General features: G+C 42.2%; 1 protein-coding gene across 2 annotated transcripts in view; it reads right to left on the bottom strand.

The window, feature by feature from the left end:
* Positions 1–19,721, bottom strand: part of SFMBT2 (Scm like with four mbt domains 2) — a 120,263-nt gene that overhangs the window by 63,487 nt on the left and 37,055 nt on the right. For both annotated transcript variants that reach the window (XM_069867146.1, XM_069867056.1), the window contains exon 5: positions 2,232–2,320. In XM_069867146.1, the coding sequence (XP_069723247.1) occupies positions 2,232–2,320 (89 nt within the window). The remainder of the gene's footprint in view (positions 1–2,231; positions 2,321–19,721) is intronic.

The raw sequence follows: 19,721 nt of genomic DNA on the forward strand, positions 1-19,721 counted from the left end.
TATAAACCTTTCACAGTATTTTTTAAAATATTAATTCTGTAAATCAGAGTAAATCCAGGATGGCTCTTTCTAGGAGAGGCTAGGACAAAAAAAAAAAAAAAAAGAGAGAGAGAAAGAAGAAAAGGCTTATTTTTCAAAAAAGTTCACTTTCATAATGAATTTTGAAAACAAAACCAATTTTGAGTACATCTCTCTCAAGCCAAAAATGCTGCCAACAGAATGAGAATTTGGTAAAAAGTGTAATTAAAATTAACTATAACCTTACCACATGCACAGCGTTACTCAGCTCTATGATTAAGAGATACTTCCCAGAACAATGTATTTGCCACCTCCTCTATAGCATAAGCACCTGTATAATCTCTTATTTCATGGCAAAATGCAGTGTCAGAATTTAATACTATAATAGAAATCTACTTTAATAGGTTTTTCCTCTCATACAACTGCTTCATTGCAACAAAACACTCTTTAATATGAAACGATGGTGTAGTGATTTAACTTATTATAATAAATCCCTGGCTGTAAAAAAGAGAATACTGCTTCTCTGATTTGTGTGCTAAATTTTAAGCCAATGGGTTGTCACTTACCCCTGAGAACTGAATGGCTAAGATTAATAACAGGCTTGCATGAAATATTAACATTTACAATAACGCAAGAACTCTTTATATGCATAGCTAGCAGGTTAAAAAAACATATCACTACATATTGATTTAACAGTACAACAACAATCTGCAGCACTCACAAAAAGCAAATCTGTCGACAGGGCGTTACATACACTGCACGACACAGACAGCACTGTAAGCACATATATTACAAAAACACCACAAAAGGGGTCAGAAACTGTTTCAAGTCAATGTGATGCTTTCTCTCTCTGCAATTCTGCCTGGGGATGCCTCTCATTGCCTGTGGAAAGGGAAGGAGAGGTCCACGGTGGCACTGGCATACACTAGAGATGGGTGTTGGACACATACATCCCATTTACATATGCCACCCAGGAGTGGTCCAGGAATAAGGATGCAGGATGAAGATGCACATTATTTCGGGCACGCAAGAATTGTTCAGCTAACAGACTGGGGCAAGGGGCAGAATCCTTGATGGCACACACTATTAATTCTCCCTGCCAGGCAACTCATACTGCACAGGCATGTGGAAATAGGATGCAGGAGGGAGTGACCAGGAACAAAATAATCAAAAATGGTGCCTGGATGCATACTTGCTTCCAAAAAGCCAACATGAGAGAGTGGTGAAACACTGGAACAGGTTTCCCAGAGAGGTGGTTAATGCCCCATCCCTGAAGACATTCAAAGCCAGGTTGGACAGGGCTTTGAGCAACCTGGTCTAGTTAAAGATGTCCCTGCTTAATGTAGGGGGATTGGACTAGATGACCTGTAAACAGCCCTTACAAACCAAAGCATTCTATGATTCTATGAGCACTTACACAAAGGTAAGCCACCTCAGACTAAATACAGACAGGCAGATAGAATTATCTCCTGCAGATGGGCTGTGACCTCTCCAAATGACCACACAACACCCACACAAGAGCAGCGCAGGTCCCAATGAAGAAGGTGCCCTGCTCCCATGGTTTCAAGGTGAACCTACAGGATTTTTGCCCAAGATCTCAAGCTAAGTTGAGGCTGCCCCAGGTGCAAGTCACCACGTAAATATGCCGCACAAACTGGGCTCTTGGTCATATGGGTACATTTAACAAAACAGACCCTTCTTTCCTGCCTACCAATAACTGAGGCCACCTCACTCAGCTTCCCTGCTAAATATGTGTTTAGGTGGAGGGAACGTCCTTGGGGGAGCTACCTCCATATACAAATAAACTGGGCAGTGTCCCCCATCAACCTGCTAAAGCCTCTCCAATATGTGTCCTGACTTGAAAGCTCAGGTCATCAGTTTGGTAGACCTAACAGGACACTGAAGGGCTGTGCCCTCCTTCCTATGAACTTCCTCCATGCTTCCCTTCACCACCCAGCCTTTTTTGATTACCCAACATTCTAAGCACCACCCTCCAGCTTGAAGATTAAATAAACCATCCATCGCTGGGTCAGCAGCAGAGCCAGCAGTGTCAAGGCAATGTTGCCACTGACTTTTGGCCAGCGCTGGATCAGACCTTGCTGCTGGCACACAGACCCTGCACGCACACAGTCCTAAACATCAGAAGCGCAAACACTGCTGCAACATGTACAGTGTAACACCACATCAGATAGAAACTGCAATCTAATACATACGCCTTCCAGTAAATTTGCAGGTGCAGTCCGGGCGCCAGTCAAATCACGTATGAGAAACTCTGTCCAGTCCATGTATTTCTCTTTGATTGCTGGGGAGGGTGAGGAAAGAAAGAAATTCTTAGCACAGCAGACTGCAATAGACTTGCCATATGTATTTTGGAGACATCTCCTTGCGGTTTACCAGTTCTAAAGTTTTGGATACTATTTCAATCCAGACCAGGAGAAAAGCTGGTTTGTTGTCCAGTTCCTTGGGTAACCAGTGCACATAGTCATATCCCAACATAAAGGAAGGTGCTGCTTCACTATAGCCATTAACAATGATTTACACCATCATGGCTTATCATCTCCACCTCTCCCATTCAAAACTGGTCACTGCTTGTGTAACTACTCATTTCCTGCTTACCATACAAGCTCAGATATAATTTATAATGTCCCTTTATATGTTCACTAATGATTTCAGGGGGAATAAAAAAAATAGGCTGTGCAAACTTTCAGTTCCTTGACAGGACAACAGCAACTCCAGCTATTTGCCCCCCATGAAGCACAAAAAATCAACATTGAGAACATCATATGTCAGCTACCAAGTCAATACACCTGTAAGAAGAAAGACTTAAAAGAATTTATCAGGAACACCTATTTAATTTCAAAGAGATGTCTGAACAAATTCCAAGCTAAACATTGCAAACATGCGTTACTTTAGGGATCTGTATCCACACAATTTCATAAGATCTCAACTGAAATATATAAAAATTGCCTGTGGGACTCAAATTCTGGTTCAATTCTTGTTGAAATCAGTAAAAACTGGGCTTCAAAAGGCAATTCAGCAAAACTCAGCTTAAGGGATTGAGTTGCCTCTTCAAATGCAATGTGCATTTGCATTCAGAAACTGAGAAACCAGACTTTCATACCACCTGCCTGTAAGTGGGAATTAAATTACATCAGAAACATTTTTCTGTCCCAAAAAATCTTACTTATGCATGAGATAACCAACAATGATATAGTTACGTTGCTAGCACAGCAACACCTATAGAAGGGAAAAGTCACAAGCATTTGAAAATAAAAACATTTAATCTGAACAAAAGGATTCGTGTAGGTTTAAAGACCACTGTCCCCCAGGGGAGCTCACAAAGGGATGTAATTAACTCCTGTAGATCCAAATTAATTAAATAATACTAGCCCTCATCTTTTGCTCAAAGGAAGCTAAGTTTTTTCCTCCATACATCAAGGAAATACCACGTTAGTCAACCAGAAGAAATTCAGTATGAAGCACTTTGTGCTTTTACACAGATGAGGGTGGAATTCCTAAATGTTTTACAAGCTTGGTGACTGTGACTTCTTCAAGAGCCCCTCCCCTCAGGTTTCCTATAGACCCTCTTCAGGTACTGGAAGGGAAATACTGTTACCTCCAGACAGGAGATTAAACCTGAGCCTTCTCAAAAAGCATCTTCAAGCTGTCTGCTGCTAAAAAGACTGATCAAAAAAATGCAAAGAGCACTAGGTTTGCCCAAGTACAGTTATATGACATTGCTACAAAACGTGCTCATGGTTGGGCTTCTTTTCAGCATGAGTGCTTGGCAAACTTGGACTCTGGCTCACACTCAGCTTATACCCTAAATACATTATGCAATCCATGCAGCTGGCCACAGACAAAGACAGAAGCCATGCCCAGCAGACTGTACATCAGATCACGTTTCTAGGTTATACTCCTTCCCCAAAAGCCAATTCCCCCAACGTCCCTTGAACTACACTTTCAATTTATGGATCTAAATTACTCTGAAAGTATATTTAAATATATTTAAAAGCAGCGAATTTTAAAATGCTGAACTTGAGCCTCTATAAACTAAAACCTAAGATAGCCTAGAACCACTCTAAGTCTTTTGCAGTACTAATTTTACATGATTTCCAGGAGATTTGTGACCTTGACATTATTTAAGATGAAGGAATAACCTGAGAAGAAATGGTGCATACATGGCACTTTCTCTCTCAATATTTCTGTTGTCTCCACTTCACCAGTTCCTCCCCACCTACATTAAGATAAAGTAAACAAGCTTCATTTTTACATCAGCAGGAAGACAGTAATTGCCACAATGAATGAGACTGGATTCCCTCTAGTTAAGACTTCTGCCTCTTGCTGAGAACAGCACTGGGTGCATCAGAGAAAGGTGCAAGTTGAACTTCATTTTGGCTCATACCCACAAAGTTGTCAGCGAAATTCTGAATGCCAGAGCTTCATTACTAAGGAATGACAAATGTGATAAAAAGAACACAACTCGAACTTTCAAATCTGGCAGGACAGAGGGAAAAAAGTAGGATTTTCCAAGTTGACAACAGATTTCAGGGGCCTCTATTTCCAGATGCCCAATTCAAGATGCCTTAATGGTGCCCGATTCACAGATCCGGCTGCTTGTCAGTCAATTCCCCTTCTAATGCCTCTCAAAAATCAAAATTCCTTGTTCTTTAAAAAGACTTATATCTCACAGCTTTTTGACACTTAAATAAGACAGGACCCCTCTTCCACATTCACATCTGGATTATGGACTTTCAAAGTACCAAGATTACTTTTGTTTTCAGCCTAAGCAGACACAGCTGAAAAAAAACAAGCTACTACCAGTTTCTAAGTGGTTTCAGAGCCATCCTCCCCAAAACAAATTTAACACATGAAGGTTTGCTTTATTTTATTTTTCTTTTGTAGATAAAGCAACTGTGGAAACCTATGGGAAAGAACAGATTGCACTGGAAGTTTTAGGAACAGGGATTTGCACTTTTTTATGTGCCTGTTGAGCACAATCAAGCTTCTCAGTACGACAGTTCAAGGCACTGCAATGCAAATATTAATTTTTAGTAGTAATGAAGTGAATCTTAATTACCACAATATCTGCAAAAGTATTCTTGAGGACCAGGCAAAATGTTAAAAAAGGATACACAAACAAAGCAAAATCCGTTGGGTAAAAGAGAGTAGCTGGCAGTGTAATGCATGGGGGCCAACTACCATCAAACTTATCATAGTGCGTAGAGATGACTGCAGAAAAGTATCATAGAATCATAGAATCACCAGGTTGGAAAAGACCCACCGGTCATCGAGTCCAACCATTCCTATCAAACACTAAACCATGCCCCTTAGCACCTCGTCCACCCGTGCCTTAAACACCTCCAGGGAAGGTGACTCAACCACCTCCCTGGGCAGCCTGTTCCAGTGCCCAATGACCCTTTCCGTGAAAAATTTTTTCCTAACGTTCAGCCTAAACCTCCCCTGGTGGAGCTTGAGGCCATTCCCTCTCGTCCTGTCCCCTGTCACTTGGGAGAAGAGGCCAGCTCCTCCTCTCTACAACCTCCTTTCAGGTAGTTGTAGAGAGCAATGAGGTCTCCCCTCAGCCTCCTCTTCTCCAGGCTAAACACCCCCAGCTCTCTCAGCCGTTCCTCATAAGGCCTGTTCTCCAGCCCCCTCACCAGCTTTGTTGCTCTTCTCTGGACTCGCTCCAGAGCCTCAACATCCTTCTTGTGGTGAGACATGGTATCAGAAAAAACTAATCAGTTGAGTGATCCCACTGATGCAAAGGCCACAGTGTGAGCTGAACGGAACAATTAAACACTAGAAAATCCAGAGAGGATTTGCCATTAGCAACACTCTCACAATGGAAAAAGTATCAGTCAGAGCTTGCACCAAACTAGACACAGTACAGCCCAAAGACAAGGCATGCACTGCACAAAGCGATGCTCCCAAAGCACCAGTGCTCCCATAATTGTTTTTCTTAGCAGGCAACACCACAGCCCCATTTGGACCTGGTGCTTGTGTATGCAGATGTGCCTGTTCCCTTTGGATCAGTTCATCTTGGAGCTGGTGTGGATGGTTGTTTTTGCACCTCTGCAGCTCCAAGGCCAAAGGCTTTAAAGCATCCTCCTGGCATAAAAATGCCACTGAGCCACCTGTCATTGAGCAAAGCAGCCCGAAACAGAAGCCAGATCTGCACGTTGCTGGGCCAAGGTGTACCCGCAGCAGAGCCAATGGCTTTGCTCCAGACTGCATTCACGCAGGACTAAAAGCACTGAGAGGAAAATCCATCTGGATCTAGACCACCATAAAAAGACCTGAGAAAGATTCCACCTTTCTCTCCCCAGTTCTGAGGAGCAGTCGTAGTGGTGCACCAACTCCCAGACTTGGCATTGGGCTGGACTGGTTGAGGCTAAGCCCAGGCTTTGTCTCTTCCTAATAAAGCTTGGTGGAATTATCCACACCTGCAGAAGTAAAAACCAAGTATCCCTGCTCCACTGCAGTCTTTGTAGTATACTACTTTTGTGTCTCCTGGAGGAAAATATAAAGCCCTCTTGCCTCTTTCAATGAAAAATACTCATTTCAGAGAGCAGCTTCTAGTTTGGCAGACACTAGAGCAGATCCTTAAAGCACAAAGAAAAAGGACTCGTCCACATTAAGATCCTATTTACTTCCACAGAAGCCATGGTATAGGTTATAAAACCAAGCTCCATCAAAAAAATGGATAGCACCCAATATGCCTCAAATAATAATAATTCTTTCCACTTCTTTCTCTACTCGATTAACCCTGCCCCCCACCTCTCTCACTCCCATTCCTCTCTTCCCTTTCAACTCCCTGCCATTTTGTCACTTTTACTCATTCATCTCTTTTTCCCAAGCAAACAGCTCTGGGCTGGGCCTGACTACTCCAAACCTGAGCACCGTGGCAGCAGCTGAGGACCAGGGGCTGCTGCAACCCCTCGTTGATATGCAAAGCACCATTAGCACCATCCACTGGGCACCAGGTTTTCACCATCAGCTGAGCAACCTGGTCTAGAAGGTGTCCCTGCCCATGGTGACCACAGCAGGGCAGTTGGAACTGGATGGTTTTTGAGGTCCCTTCCAACCCAAACCATTCTACAGTTCTACCATTCTACAGTTCTACAATTCTACAATTCAAACCCAGCCCTCTGACCATGAAAGCTATGCAAGCAGCGGTGAAAAAAGGCCAGACCACTCCACCCCCTGCATCATCCTTTTAATCCCACTGAATATGTGCTTGAGAACCAAGACAGTGGCTTCATTCCCAGCGTACAACTGTCTGCCCCTGTGATCCTGTAAATCTTCTGTGCCCTGCCTCAGCCACAGCATATAATGCGTTCAGATTTATTTGCCTCTCTAGAGAAATAAGAGATTAAAAGAACATTTACAGTCCCATGAAAGCACTGAGTCACAGGTGCTCCGTTCAATGAATACGAGATACCATTATCACATTACCAACTCTGTGGATTTTATCTAGTCTCCTATTAGTTGCTGTTTTTCTTAAAGCCACTTCTCCCAGGGCCATAGGTTTATATAAAAATCCTCATTTTCTTTTATTTGCTTTGTTTTGTTGTAAGAACAGTATACTTCAAAGCAGAGGAAAACCCTTTAAATCTGAAAGATAATAGAAAGAACATGCTCTTTCTTTCCCGCACCTTTCATGATCTATTCTTTTTTAATCCCCAAATCATTCCCATGACTGACAAGAGCAAGACACAGGAATTTGATCTACAGCATTCACCATGCATTGGTGAGGCTGTGGAACAGGTTGCCCAGAGAAATTGTTGGTGCCCAGCCCCTGGAGGTGTCCAAGGCCAGGCTAGATGAGGCTTTGAGCAGCTTCATTCAGTGGGAGGTGTCCCTGCCCCTGGCAGGGGGGTTAGAACTGCATGATCTTTAGATATTTAAGGCTCCTTCCAACCCAAACCATTCTATGATTCTATGATTCCATAAAATAAACAAATAGTAGCACAAATACTTTATGGGGTTACAGCACTTTTATAAGCTGCTCCTCAGAAATACCTTTACATACCCTTATTCTTTCCAGCCATAAGGTCCATCCAGCTACCTAACGTGCACACACCGAGTACAAACTTGGAGGCATGAGGACAACCTAACACTAGCCCATCCAAGATGACTGGAGCTGCTGCCACCAGTAACAAGGCTCAGAACAAATAATAACGCCAAATTACATTCATTTTTGTCCCTACTTTAAAAAAAAAAATCACCATAAAAATGTTTTTCATGTTGTTTTATCTTATAATAACCCAGGATCACCAGCAGCCTGCTGACACCTCTGCTGCAGAATCCTCACTGGACCCCATCAACCTCTAAAGAACAGAATTTTAGCTTTTTCATATGTAAAGAGCATTATCTTAAGCAGCTTTATAAAATGATTTTAAATCTTTGTGATAAATCTGCTAAGTGGCAACACTCATAGTGGCCACTATTCTTATTATCAAAAATTAACTCTTCCCTAGGACAGGAAAGAACAAAAACAGTTAACAAGAGGAATTATAGCTGGATAGGACTTGCACAATTCTTCGCTCTTAATTACGAAATACAGTGAAATACCAGGATCTCAAAGAAAAAAAAATTTTCTAAACTTGTAATTCAAGATCTTCAAAAGTTTATACATAGGTATTAAACAAATATTTAAGATATACAGCCTCCAAAAGCCTAAAATAGCATGCTGCAAAAATAAATAATATTAATATTGCCATTTAATTCTAAAACTGTCACACATTTGATGCAATATTTATATGTTGCAAAATATATAAATATAAAAATGTTGTAACTATGTTATAAAGGTCTAAATGACAGAGTCAAAATGAGATGTCTTTATATCAAAATAACATAGAATGCTAAAACAATTTGTTTAGACCTTACCCATCAAAACAATTTGTCAAAACTGACATGTTCTCACAAAATATTTCCATTTTGATAAAACAGCATTTTGACAGAAAACAGTTGAATCCAAACATTTTCATTCGGCTTGCTGAACTGTACACACCCTTGCGAACCAGACTGGAAGTGGCACTGGGACGGGGGTGTAAGTGACGTCCTGTCTCCAGGATCTGCCTGCGCAGAGGGCTGAGGCTGTGATTATGCTGCTTCTGAACCTTTCCCAGGTCCTTCAGGGCAGGGAACACCCTCTGCTGTACACCCTACAATGCCTAGTACAACGTCTCCCATTAGGCATTTCCATAATAAAATTAATCAACAATGATAATACTTAAAAAGCTACTTAATAATTTAATGGCATTTTCTATTAAAATGACTGTTCCTTTTGGATTCTTTTATGGGCTGCCTGGAAAAAGCCAAATATGGAGTCAAATTACTTCCTTACTTAAAATTTCAAACAATCTTCTGCTCTCACACCAGCAGAGTTCTGTGGTTTTATGGGATCACAAAATAATGAAAATACAGTGCAAAAAATAAATTTTAAAAAAAAAAAGGTGCATCAAAAGCTGTTGATCTTATTTCCTAATGATGCAGCCATAAATATCAAGAGATAGTAACTTCAGAGCTCTGACATCCCTTTCTAGATACCTGCCTTCAACGTGGAAAGCCTTCAAAGGAAATACTATATATGGAGAGAATTTTCACGGAGACCAGAAGCTATAAGCAACTGTGCATCAAAGAATACACGTGCTCAGAATACACTCCTGGAGTCAGCAATACACTGTGGTCCCATTCATGAACTTACCTCAGGCTAATAAACAGATGTTAGAAGTAAGTGTGATAGCCGTAGGAGACTGAGTAGCTCTTGTACGCTGGGAGATGTTGCTTTAAGTTATTAATTGATCCACTAACTCATATAACTGTTAATTATCTAATAATCATAAATAAATGAAATTGAAAATGTGTAAAATTCAAATTAATGTTATTTTTTCAGCCCAAGTGAGCCGCTTCATCTAATAAGAACATTCTGCATAATTTTTTTGTCTTCAAAACATTTGATTCACTGTTTTTTCAGGCTACCTAAAACACCCAGATCCTATTCCTAAGAGGAGACTACCCATGCAGTATGTTTTATGGTCACAACCCAAGAAAGGGCCCATGCACAGACTCGAATCCTTGCATATTCAATTCTGCATGCAAGAGCATCCTTTGATTAGGAAAAAAAGAGAAGTAAAATTTGAGAAATGTGAAAAGATGCATGAGGTTTGCCCCTGAAGAATTCCCTTACCGTTTTCTGATGCAATTACACTGAATTTCAGTATAATGCAACTGTTATCCTTCCTGGTGCCATTCAAGGTGGCCAGAAACGATCAGCTTAACCTCCTCTCAGTCAAAACAAAGAAGTTAACTTGCAAAAAAAATTGTCTCACGGTCTACGAGAGACTTTACTGCCTAACATCCTTTGAGTCCTTCACCGACATGCACACTAATCCCCTCAGGTTTCTCTAGTCCTTAATTAAATGTTATCTTTTTAACAAAAAAAAAAAGCACAGGTGGTCTTGGAGCTGCTTTTTATTTCTTGAAGCCTGACCTAGCCTGTGCTATGTCTCCATCTCAGCTGTGGGAAATACGAGTGGAAGAGAGGAGAGTAAGTGGATGTCGGATAACGTGGGAGAAAAGTGTGTCTGTGGGCTGCAAAGTTGAGTGGGTGCTATTACAGTGAAGGTATTTTTTTTAACGATGCAAAATCCTGCAGCAACCTCCTACATTAACTCACTACAGCTCAGGAAGCCTGGAAAGACTCATTGCCAAACAAGAAATAACTGATAGTAGGGTCACCACCAGCAACTGCTAAGGCAATTCCATGCAGTAGGTTCACCTGTCTTATAGAATCACAGAGTGATTTGGGTTGGAAGGGACCTTAAAGATCACCCAGTTCCAACCCTCTGCCATAGGCAGGGACACCTCCCACTGGATCAGGTTGCTCAATGCCCCATCCAACCAGGTCCTGAACCCCTGTAGGGACTGGGCACCAACAGCCTCTCTGGGCAACCTGTGCCAGTGCCTCACCACCCTCACAGCAGAGATTTTTTTCCTAATATCCAATCTAAATCGCCCCTCTTACAGCTTAAAATCATTACCCTTCATCCTATCACTAACTGATAAAAAAACCCCTCCCCAGCTTTCCTGTAGGCCTCCTTTAAGTACTGGGAGGCTGCTATAAGGTCTCCCTAGCACCTTCTCTTCTCCAGGCTGAACAACTCTCTCAGCCTGTCCTCACGTGGGAGATGCTGCAGCCCTCTGATCATCTTTGTGGTCCTCCTCTGGACCTGCTCCAATAGATTCATGTCCTTCCTGTGCTGAGAACTCCAGAACCGAACGCAGTACTCCAGGTGAGGTTTCACAAGAACAGGGTAGAGGGACAGAATCATCTTCCTTGACCTGCCGGTCACACTTCTGATGCAGCCCAGGATAGGGCTGCAAATGCATATTGCTGGCTCATGTTGAGCTGCTCATCACCAGCACACCCAAGTCTTTCTCTTCAGGTTTGCTCTCAATCCATTCTCTGGCCAGCCTGTATTTGTGCTTGGGATTGCTCTGACCCAGGTGCAGGACTTTGTACTTGGCCTTGTCAAACTTCATGAGGTTCGCACATGCCCACCTCTCAAGTCTGTCAAGGTCCCTCTGGATGCCATCCCCCTCCCACCAGCATATTGACCATGTCGCACAGCTTGGTGTCGTTGCCTTCACCCCAAACACAACAATAAGGAAACAAACATACTCTTCTTGAGACCCTGCTGCCACAGCTTTCTGCTTTTAAGTTAAACTGCCCAAGATCACAAAAGAAATTTGCCTAATAAATTCCAACAGCACGTTGACCCAGGTGCCATTAACCCGTATCAGTCTGCCTTGATTGACTGAGTACAACAGCCTCAGGTACCCATCCTGCCTATAAGCTGCAGTAAATGATCTGCTCATAAGTACTGTGATTAATTACTTCCCTTCAGTTAAAGTCAATACTCTACTAGCAGCGGATTATTTAAAACTAAAAAAAGTGAATAAAAAGGAGAGGTGTGCTGATAACGGGAAGAGCGTCTGCTCTATCTTGGTAGCATTATCTATCAATTACAATCAGATTATGTAGATAAAGAACAGCAGCAAATTTATCAGCTCTGTTTGCACTTGTCACATCCCTCTGCTGTAAGAAGAGTTCATGAAAGCACAGCCAGAGACCACCAAAATCTGTTCTCCTTTGGGAATAAAGGAACTGAGACAGAGGGATGGCAAGATAAAGGTGGGAGACAGCAAGAGGTGAGGGAAATCCATCTCTTCCAACCCCTGGTCTTACAGGGATGCAACCAACTTCATTCATCTGGTACCCTCAGCACAGCTACAGGTCACCTGCAGCCAGCCAGCCTCAACAAGATGGTATTCCAGGATGAAGCATTCAACTTTTCAGAGCATGTACCATGTGTAACACAATTTTTTTTAAGTGCTTTTATATTAATTTCACCTGGAACACAATTCTAAAACCTTGTCACCCAGATTAGGTACCAAACAATGCAAACACTCCAATTATACTCCCCTGAATTGGGAAGTGTAGCTGCCTGGCCGCTTGGGAATGCAAAAGATCCTCCAGACACAAATTTGGGTCAGTCATCTGTTCTCTTGTATCTGTAGGCATGAATAAAAACTTATTATTCTGATTTTGCAATAGCATCCAACACAGTAAAAAGGGGGAAAATTTATTCTTTGTTACCTACACAATAAATTAAGAGGAAACTTGATATATAACTACAAACATGTCTCACTCACAGCAAGCAGTTTCTACTTCTTCAAAACTCCTTATTTTCACTCTCCCCTAAACAGAGATTGTACACTTTCTATACATAGCAATAACATTGCTTGCTGTCCAATTCAATTCTAGGTACGAGGCAACTAAATTCCATTTTTATCAACAGCAGTCTTAGAAATGAAGCAGGAATGGCTGACTTAAATGGTCTCAGATGTGTACACACACAGACAGAATTCCTGAAAGGTATTTCTGCAGCCAGGCAGTGCCCAGGGCTTGAGAGCTCTGAACAAACCATATAACCATAGGGGTTCCCCCATCATTAGTATCAATGTCCATTAGGGTGACGGCTCACTGTGAAAATGAGCATCCAAACTCCATGGCTCTTGTCACTTAACCCCAAGACTCCACATACATTCCTTGATTATTTTTAACTCTGCTTGCATTAAGCGCCATGCTCAGTGCACTGAAGAGATGTATCATGTGCGATGAGAGCTCAAACACCCAGTCTTCAGACTCAGGAGTCTTAATGACTACCTCATCAAATCAGCAATTTGGGAGCACTCAAGGAGGGGGAAACCTCATATTTTGATTGTAATTTCTAAATCTATTTTTATCCCATAGAGATAAAAAAAAATAATAAAATTGCAAGACCTCTGCTTTCCAGGCAAAATGAGCACCTTAACCAAAAGGTTCAGAAGCAACCCAGGTTACAATCCTCAAGAGTGTGGGTTATATATCATATGTGAGACACAGGTACATACACCAGAATCCCTGCACAAAACTGCTCTTGGCAGCCAGCTTCTAAGCTATTTTGCTCCACACTTTAGTCCCTTTGAGTAAAAAATATTTAGTCATCATTGCAGGCACAGAGATTTGCTATTGCAAGTAGACAGAGATGCACAAGCACTTTGTAAAATCACAGAATCAAGAATCATAGAATGGTTTGGGTTGGAAAGGACCTTAAAGATCATCCAGTTCCACTCCCCTGCCATGGGCAGGAACACCTTCCACTGGATCAGGTTGCTCAAAGCCTCATCCAACCTGGTCTTGAACGCCTCCAGGGATGGGGCATCCACAACTTCTCTGGGCAATCTGTGCCAGTGCCTCATCCCCTTCACAGGAAAATATTTCTTCCCAATATCTAATCTAAATCTCTCCTCTTCCAGCTTAATACCATTATCCTTCTTGTCTTATCCTTGCAATCGCCGATATACAGCCCTCTCCCCATGCAGTTTTCCTACAGGCCCCCTTTACGTACTAGAAGGTTGCTGTAAGTTCTCCCCAGAGCCTTTCCTTCTCCAGGCTGAACAACCTCAACTCTCTCAGCTTGTCCTTGTAGGGAAACATGATTCAAAAGTTTCAAAAGCCACCTGGGAGGATGCGTGCATGCTGCTTGTCCACCCTAGTAAAGCCTATGTATAACATTTCACAAGCTCCACACGTACTAGTTCTAGAAGAGAAACATAGAAAGAGGAAAAAAAAGATGTGTCTACAAGTCAAAATGCAGCAATTCCTGGACAAATCCCTATCCAAGCTAGCACGCAGAGGCACAGTCAGAACTACTGCAATTTAGCCATCAGCTTGGCTCATACCCTGAATTAGTATGTCTGTCCCCTGGGCACACACTAGACCACATCAATAGCTGCTGTGAATTAGTATCAGAGTCTTTCACTATATCTTTGATGCTAGAATGTAGAGCTAGTGCAGGAAAGAGGTCTAGAGGTTACCTTACCCTGATCCCAACACTCCCCATGGCTCACTTTTCCAGACAGACACAAGAGGCACTTTTATGCCCTATTTGGGATCTCATAAGCCACCCCCAGACGGATTCTGTGGCATAACAGCAGCTAAAAGTTATGGGCCATTTTGTAAGGGGATGTCATTGCAGTATAAATATTGTGCCTAAGGCTCTGACCTCATGCCTTCAAGCTCTATCCAATTATCTCACATACTAAGTGCCTTTTCTCACTTCTAAATCCCGCAGTCGCTTTCAGAAGGCTATTCTTCTGAGACAGCTCTGTAAAATGCAACAAATTTACTGCAGCAATATGTTCTTACATAAACCATAAACCAGTTCACTGCACAATTACCTTTTTTCCCTGGCAACTCCAACACTCTACAGTAAATATCCACTATGAACAAAAGTAGCAAAACACAGAACACATATAGGGGGATGTGATGCCCAAAAACCCATTCTGAGTTTGTTTTTTCTTTATTTTCCATCTTCTAACGAAGGATAAGAATTAGTGGCAATGATGCTTTGTATTGCATCGTATTGTTTAATACACTACAGAAGAATAATTAAGACAAGTTCTTCTTAGCTCCAGTGAAAAACACCAATTAAGAGTACAGAGGGACGCAAATTTTGGTTAATGGTTACAGGTTTTTTTTCCTATTATCAAATTCACCAACTATGCACAAGACCTAAAAAATAGCCCAAAGCACATTTTTTTTTTACCTTTTCTGCTCTTACACAGACACTGCAAGTCCCGATTCACCTCACGCTGCATAACTCTAGAATTTAAGCACCTAGTCTCATTATCTCAGATTAATAGACGTTATGGCTACAGATAGGTGAAATATGTCCCTTGTTATACAGCCACAGACTAGCAGGCTCAAATTGTGCCTTCTTTTGAAGATATAAGCAGTGATTTGAAAGAAAAAGCAAGTCATTACTAGTTTCAGGAGGCTTGGGGTCACAGTGCTCAAGTTGGTGACCAACAGCGCTGCGAGATACAAGCAGCCTGTGGTTCTCTCCAAATCTCACTGCTTATGCCCAGAACTTTCGACATTACTGGAAATCTAACCATGATGCAAGAGTGACCCAGCACACTCCCAAATTATTACAGAAATAGCCAACAAGCCTCATTCACCAAGAATTCACCTTCTGACGACCCATGAAGCAGAAACATAGATTTACAAACTAAAAAATCATTTTGCACTTTGCAGCGCATCCTGTAATCAATCAGAACTGTATTGCCAGCTGCTAATGACCAATCCAATTTAGTCATTTTGGGGCATCTCAGCTATGTGATGATGTACGTGCCACAAATCAGAACCTAGAGGCTCCTTATGAACATTCATCACACATCCTTCCTGAAATTAATGGTACGGTCTGAGCACAGCCAGGCCCCATGAGGTGCTTAACACCCTAAGCACAAGATGTAAATTCATAATCAGCATCGCAACACCAGCAAAGAAATAGACCATCAAGGTTCATTTTGTACTCACTAAACGTGTTTTCCTTAATTGAAACTAGAACAGGGCTTGAACTATAAATCCCAGGATCAAGAAAATCCCCGAAACTTTGAAGAGTTAAAGTCTGAATCAGAGATCGACACAGAACATCATGCAAGGCATCATGTGAAATGAGAATAACAATGTGTGGCAGGATTTGAAGTGCCAGCAGCTTTTCTGCAATGCTCCAAACCTCCTTTGAATTCTAAAAACTTAGCTTCATCACACTCCTATATACAGAATGGTGATGATGCTCTGAGGAATCCAACTGCCTTCCTTGCTAAACCAACCAAAGGAAACAGCCTTCCAGTACTTAAAGGGGAGCTACAGGAAAGCTGGGGAGGGGCTCTTTTTCAGGAATGTGGGGATAGGACGAGGGGGAACAGCTTTAAACTGAATAAGAGAAGATTTAGCCTAGATATTAGAAAGAAATGTTTTACTGCAGAAGGTGGTCAGGCACTGGCAGAGGTAGCCCGGAGAAGTTGTGGATGCCCCATCCCTGCAGGCATTCAAGACCAGGTTGGATGAGGCTTTGAGCAACCTGATCCAGCGGGAGGTGTCCCTGCCCATGGCAGGGGGGTGGAACTGGATGACCTTTAATGTCCCTAACAACCCAAACCATTCTGTGATTCTATGGTTCCATGATCTTCAGCATGGAATGTTTCATCCAAGTTTTTTTTGTCTTTTTTTGTTTCGAAATAAATTTTGTAGACATTCTAAAGGAAAGAGTAGTTCCAAATGGAGCCACCTCCTGATGCCCAGCCTGAGAAGTTTAAGAACAACAAGATCCTATGGAAAAGATAGTATCAGTAGTCAAATGCCCAAGCTGTACATGCCTCACATGGCGAGAGACTCCTCAGTAACCTTGCCAGTATTCCTTAGCACAAGAGAACTATAGCATTTCTCTTGAGCTTCTGTCCTCATCATGGCACAGCCTCCTCTGTAAAACTTGTAGAATGGCTTCCTGAGTTTGACAAAGTTTTCCCTGGCTACACCCTATAGATCAAGTCCAGCACTTTAGGAAGCAGCTGCATTTTTACACCGTGACCTGAAAATGCTGACCTTCCCCTTGTTCCTTCATCTATTTCCAACAGTGACTGTGTGGGAAAATGGGTTTTTTTGCTACAAACGCAGGAGGTGGATGCCCTGCCTTACAACACAAAATAAACTATCAATCAGGAAGGGTTTTAGCATGCCCTTAAGCTTTTTGCTTGATGGTGTGTTGCTTTTTTTTTAAATTTTGTAACCAAAATCAAATAGAAATGAGAGCACATACACAGACATAAAACCAAATCATTCTGGAATTCCGAGCAAAAGCTTTCCAGTGTCATGCAAAAGAGCCAGAATTCACCCTGAATCTGGAATCTGGGTTAGAGGAATAGATTTTCAACTGTAATCAGGAAAATGCTTTGTAGGAGCATCACTTAAATCTCTGCACTGCGTAACAGCTAACTCCACAGGCTCCAGGAACATATGGTCTGCTTCAGGAAGCCAGTCCCCCTTCCACAGTGATTGGGAGCCCACATTACCATATGTAATGAAGGAAAAATCAAGTGTAAGTCACAGCTGGCTCAGGACCATGCTGGTACATGCATCTGCCACTAGCAGCTTCCTGAGCTCCGTACGTGCATGCTCCTCACAAGCAAAATCCGAGGTGTCCATAGATAAACCTGAAGGAAACCCGTGCTGAAGGCATGAGAGCAGTCACATTGACTTGTCCTTGGCCTAAAAAGGCCAAATCCTCTCATGTCTGCTTAGCTTTAAGAGATATAACTTAATCTTCATGGAATCACAGGATGGTCTGGGTTGGAAGAGACTTTAAAGATCATCCAGTTCCAACGTCCCTGCCATGGGCACAGATACCTTCCACTGAATCAGGATGCTCAGCCTGGCCTTGAACATTTCCAGGGAGGGGGCATCTACAACTTCACTGGGCAACGTGTTCCAGTGCCTCACCACCCTCAATGTAAAAATTATCTTCCTTACATCTAATCTAAATCCGGCTTCTTCCAGTTTAAAGCCATTACTCCTTATCCTATCACTACATTCCCTTGTAATAAGTCCCTCTGCAGCTTTCCTGTAGGACTCCTTTAAGTACTGGAAGGCTGCCATAAGGTCTCACCAGAACCTTCTCCTCTCCAAGCCAAATATTCCCACCTCTCTCAGCCTTTCTTCCTAGAAGTGTCCAGCCCACTGATGATTTTTGTGGCCTTCCATCTGAACTCCAACAAAATGAGTTTTTTAAGCTTTGTGAAGCTCACATGGGCCCACCTCTCAAGCTTGTCAAGGTCACTTTAGATGGCATCCCTTCCTTCCAGCGTGTGGACCACGCCACACAGATTGCTGTCATCAGCAAATGTGCTCAGGACGCACCCGATCCCACTGTCCATGTTGCAAAAAAAGATGAACTATACCAGTCACAATACCGACCCCTAAGGAACATCACTCATTATTTCACATCTTCAACCTGATCAAAAAAGGTCCACTGAAGAAACGCATCTCTTCCCAGCTCCTACGGCACCTCCTTTTCTGATGTCAAGACTCAAAACTGTGCTTAAATTAGAATATGAATGGTAAGTGCTTTTTAAGTCTCCACAGATACTTCCAATGGTGAATTATTTAAGTCTATCAATGTTTTACTTATTATATCATCGCATTATTACCTAGGTCTAGTCTTACAGCAGAGCTGTCATTTCCATTCCAAAACTACTCTGGGGAAAATCACAGGAGACTGGGGAAGGGAAATGATATGCAATTACTAAGAATAGCTACTTATAATCCCACAAATATTATTTCTAAAGAATACTTCAGAAAAAAAGCACTCCGCTGGACATCAGGTATGTTGACCATGTCAGAAAAAAAAAAAAAAAACAAGAACAGTTTGCATTCATTGTTGGTTTCAAGGTCCCATTTTCCTATGGTCTATGGGCTTTCTAGCTCCATTGCCACAGAAGATATTCCCCAGGAGGTGTGCAAGTGTGGAAGAACAACTCAAAATAGGCATTGCTGGATAATCAAGGCACGGAGAGCCCCACAGTCGTGTCCGAGGTGCACAGCTCACGGGTCTTTGCTTGAGTAAGGACTTTGTTCCTCAGTGACAACTCACCAAGTCACAGACCTCAAATGCTGCACATACTGTTCTGTATTCATACGATTTGCACCAAATAGCAGTCAATGTTAAATGGTGGCTCAACACAGAGGCCCACAGCCAGTACTGCTAAAACTTACTGTCTTTTCCATCACATTTTTTACTACAAGCCTCTTTAGGGCTTTAACTGTAAAATAATTTACATCTTTCCATACGCTGGTGTTTCAATGTCTCGAGAGGAGGATTTTGCTAGTTTGTGCAATGGATAGAAAGGGTTTTTTGCAACAATTGTCAGAGGGAGTTTTTACTTGACATGGTCTCAAAGGTACCTTCCAAAAGTCCACCCCATTTCACCTGCTGCTAAATAACAAGGGAATTTCAGGAAATCTCTATTCACAGAAAAGCTTGATGTTTGCTTAGAGCCTTTTCCTGCAATATTTCCTTGGAACCATAGATTCTCATTCACAGTCCCTGCCTCAAACTGGAATTACTCCTTTCCTCCCATATCTTTGTTCCTCCAGCACAACTTGTACTAAATGTCAGCTCCAAAACCAATGCTTTAGTCACAGCAGCGGCTGCAGTGTTATCCTGCGGACCATGACCAGAATTGCAAGCAGCAGAAGGTAAAGTCATGGGGTCTCAACTGCTCATTTTAAGCCCTTTAAGCATCCTGAA

The sequence above is a fragment of the Phaenicophaeus curvirostris genome, chromosome 1 (genome assembly GCF_032191515.1).
Source record: "Phaenicophaeus curvirostris isolate KB17595 chromosome 1, BPBGC_Pcur_1.0, whole genome shotgun sequence".
In the NCBI taxonomy this organism is placed as follows: Eukaryota; Metazoa; Chordata; class Aves; order Cuculiformes; family Cuculidae; genus Phaenicophaeus; species Phaenicophaeus curvirostris.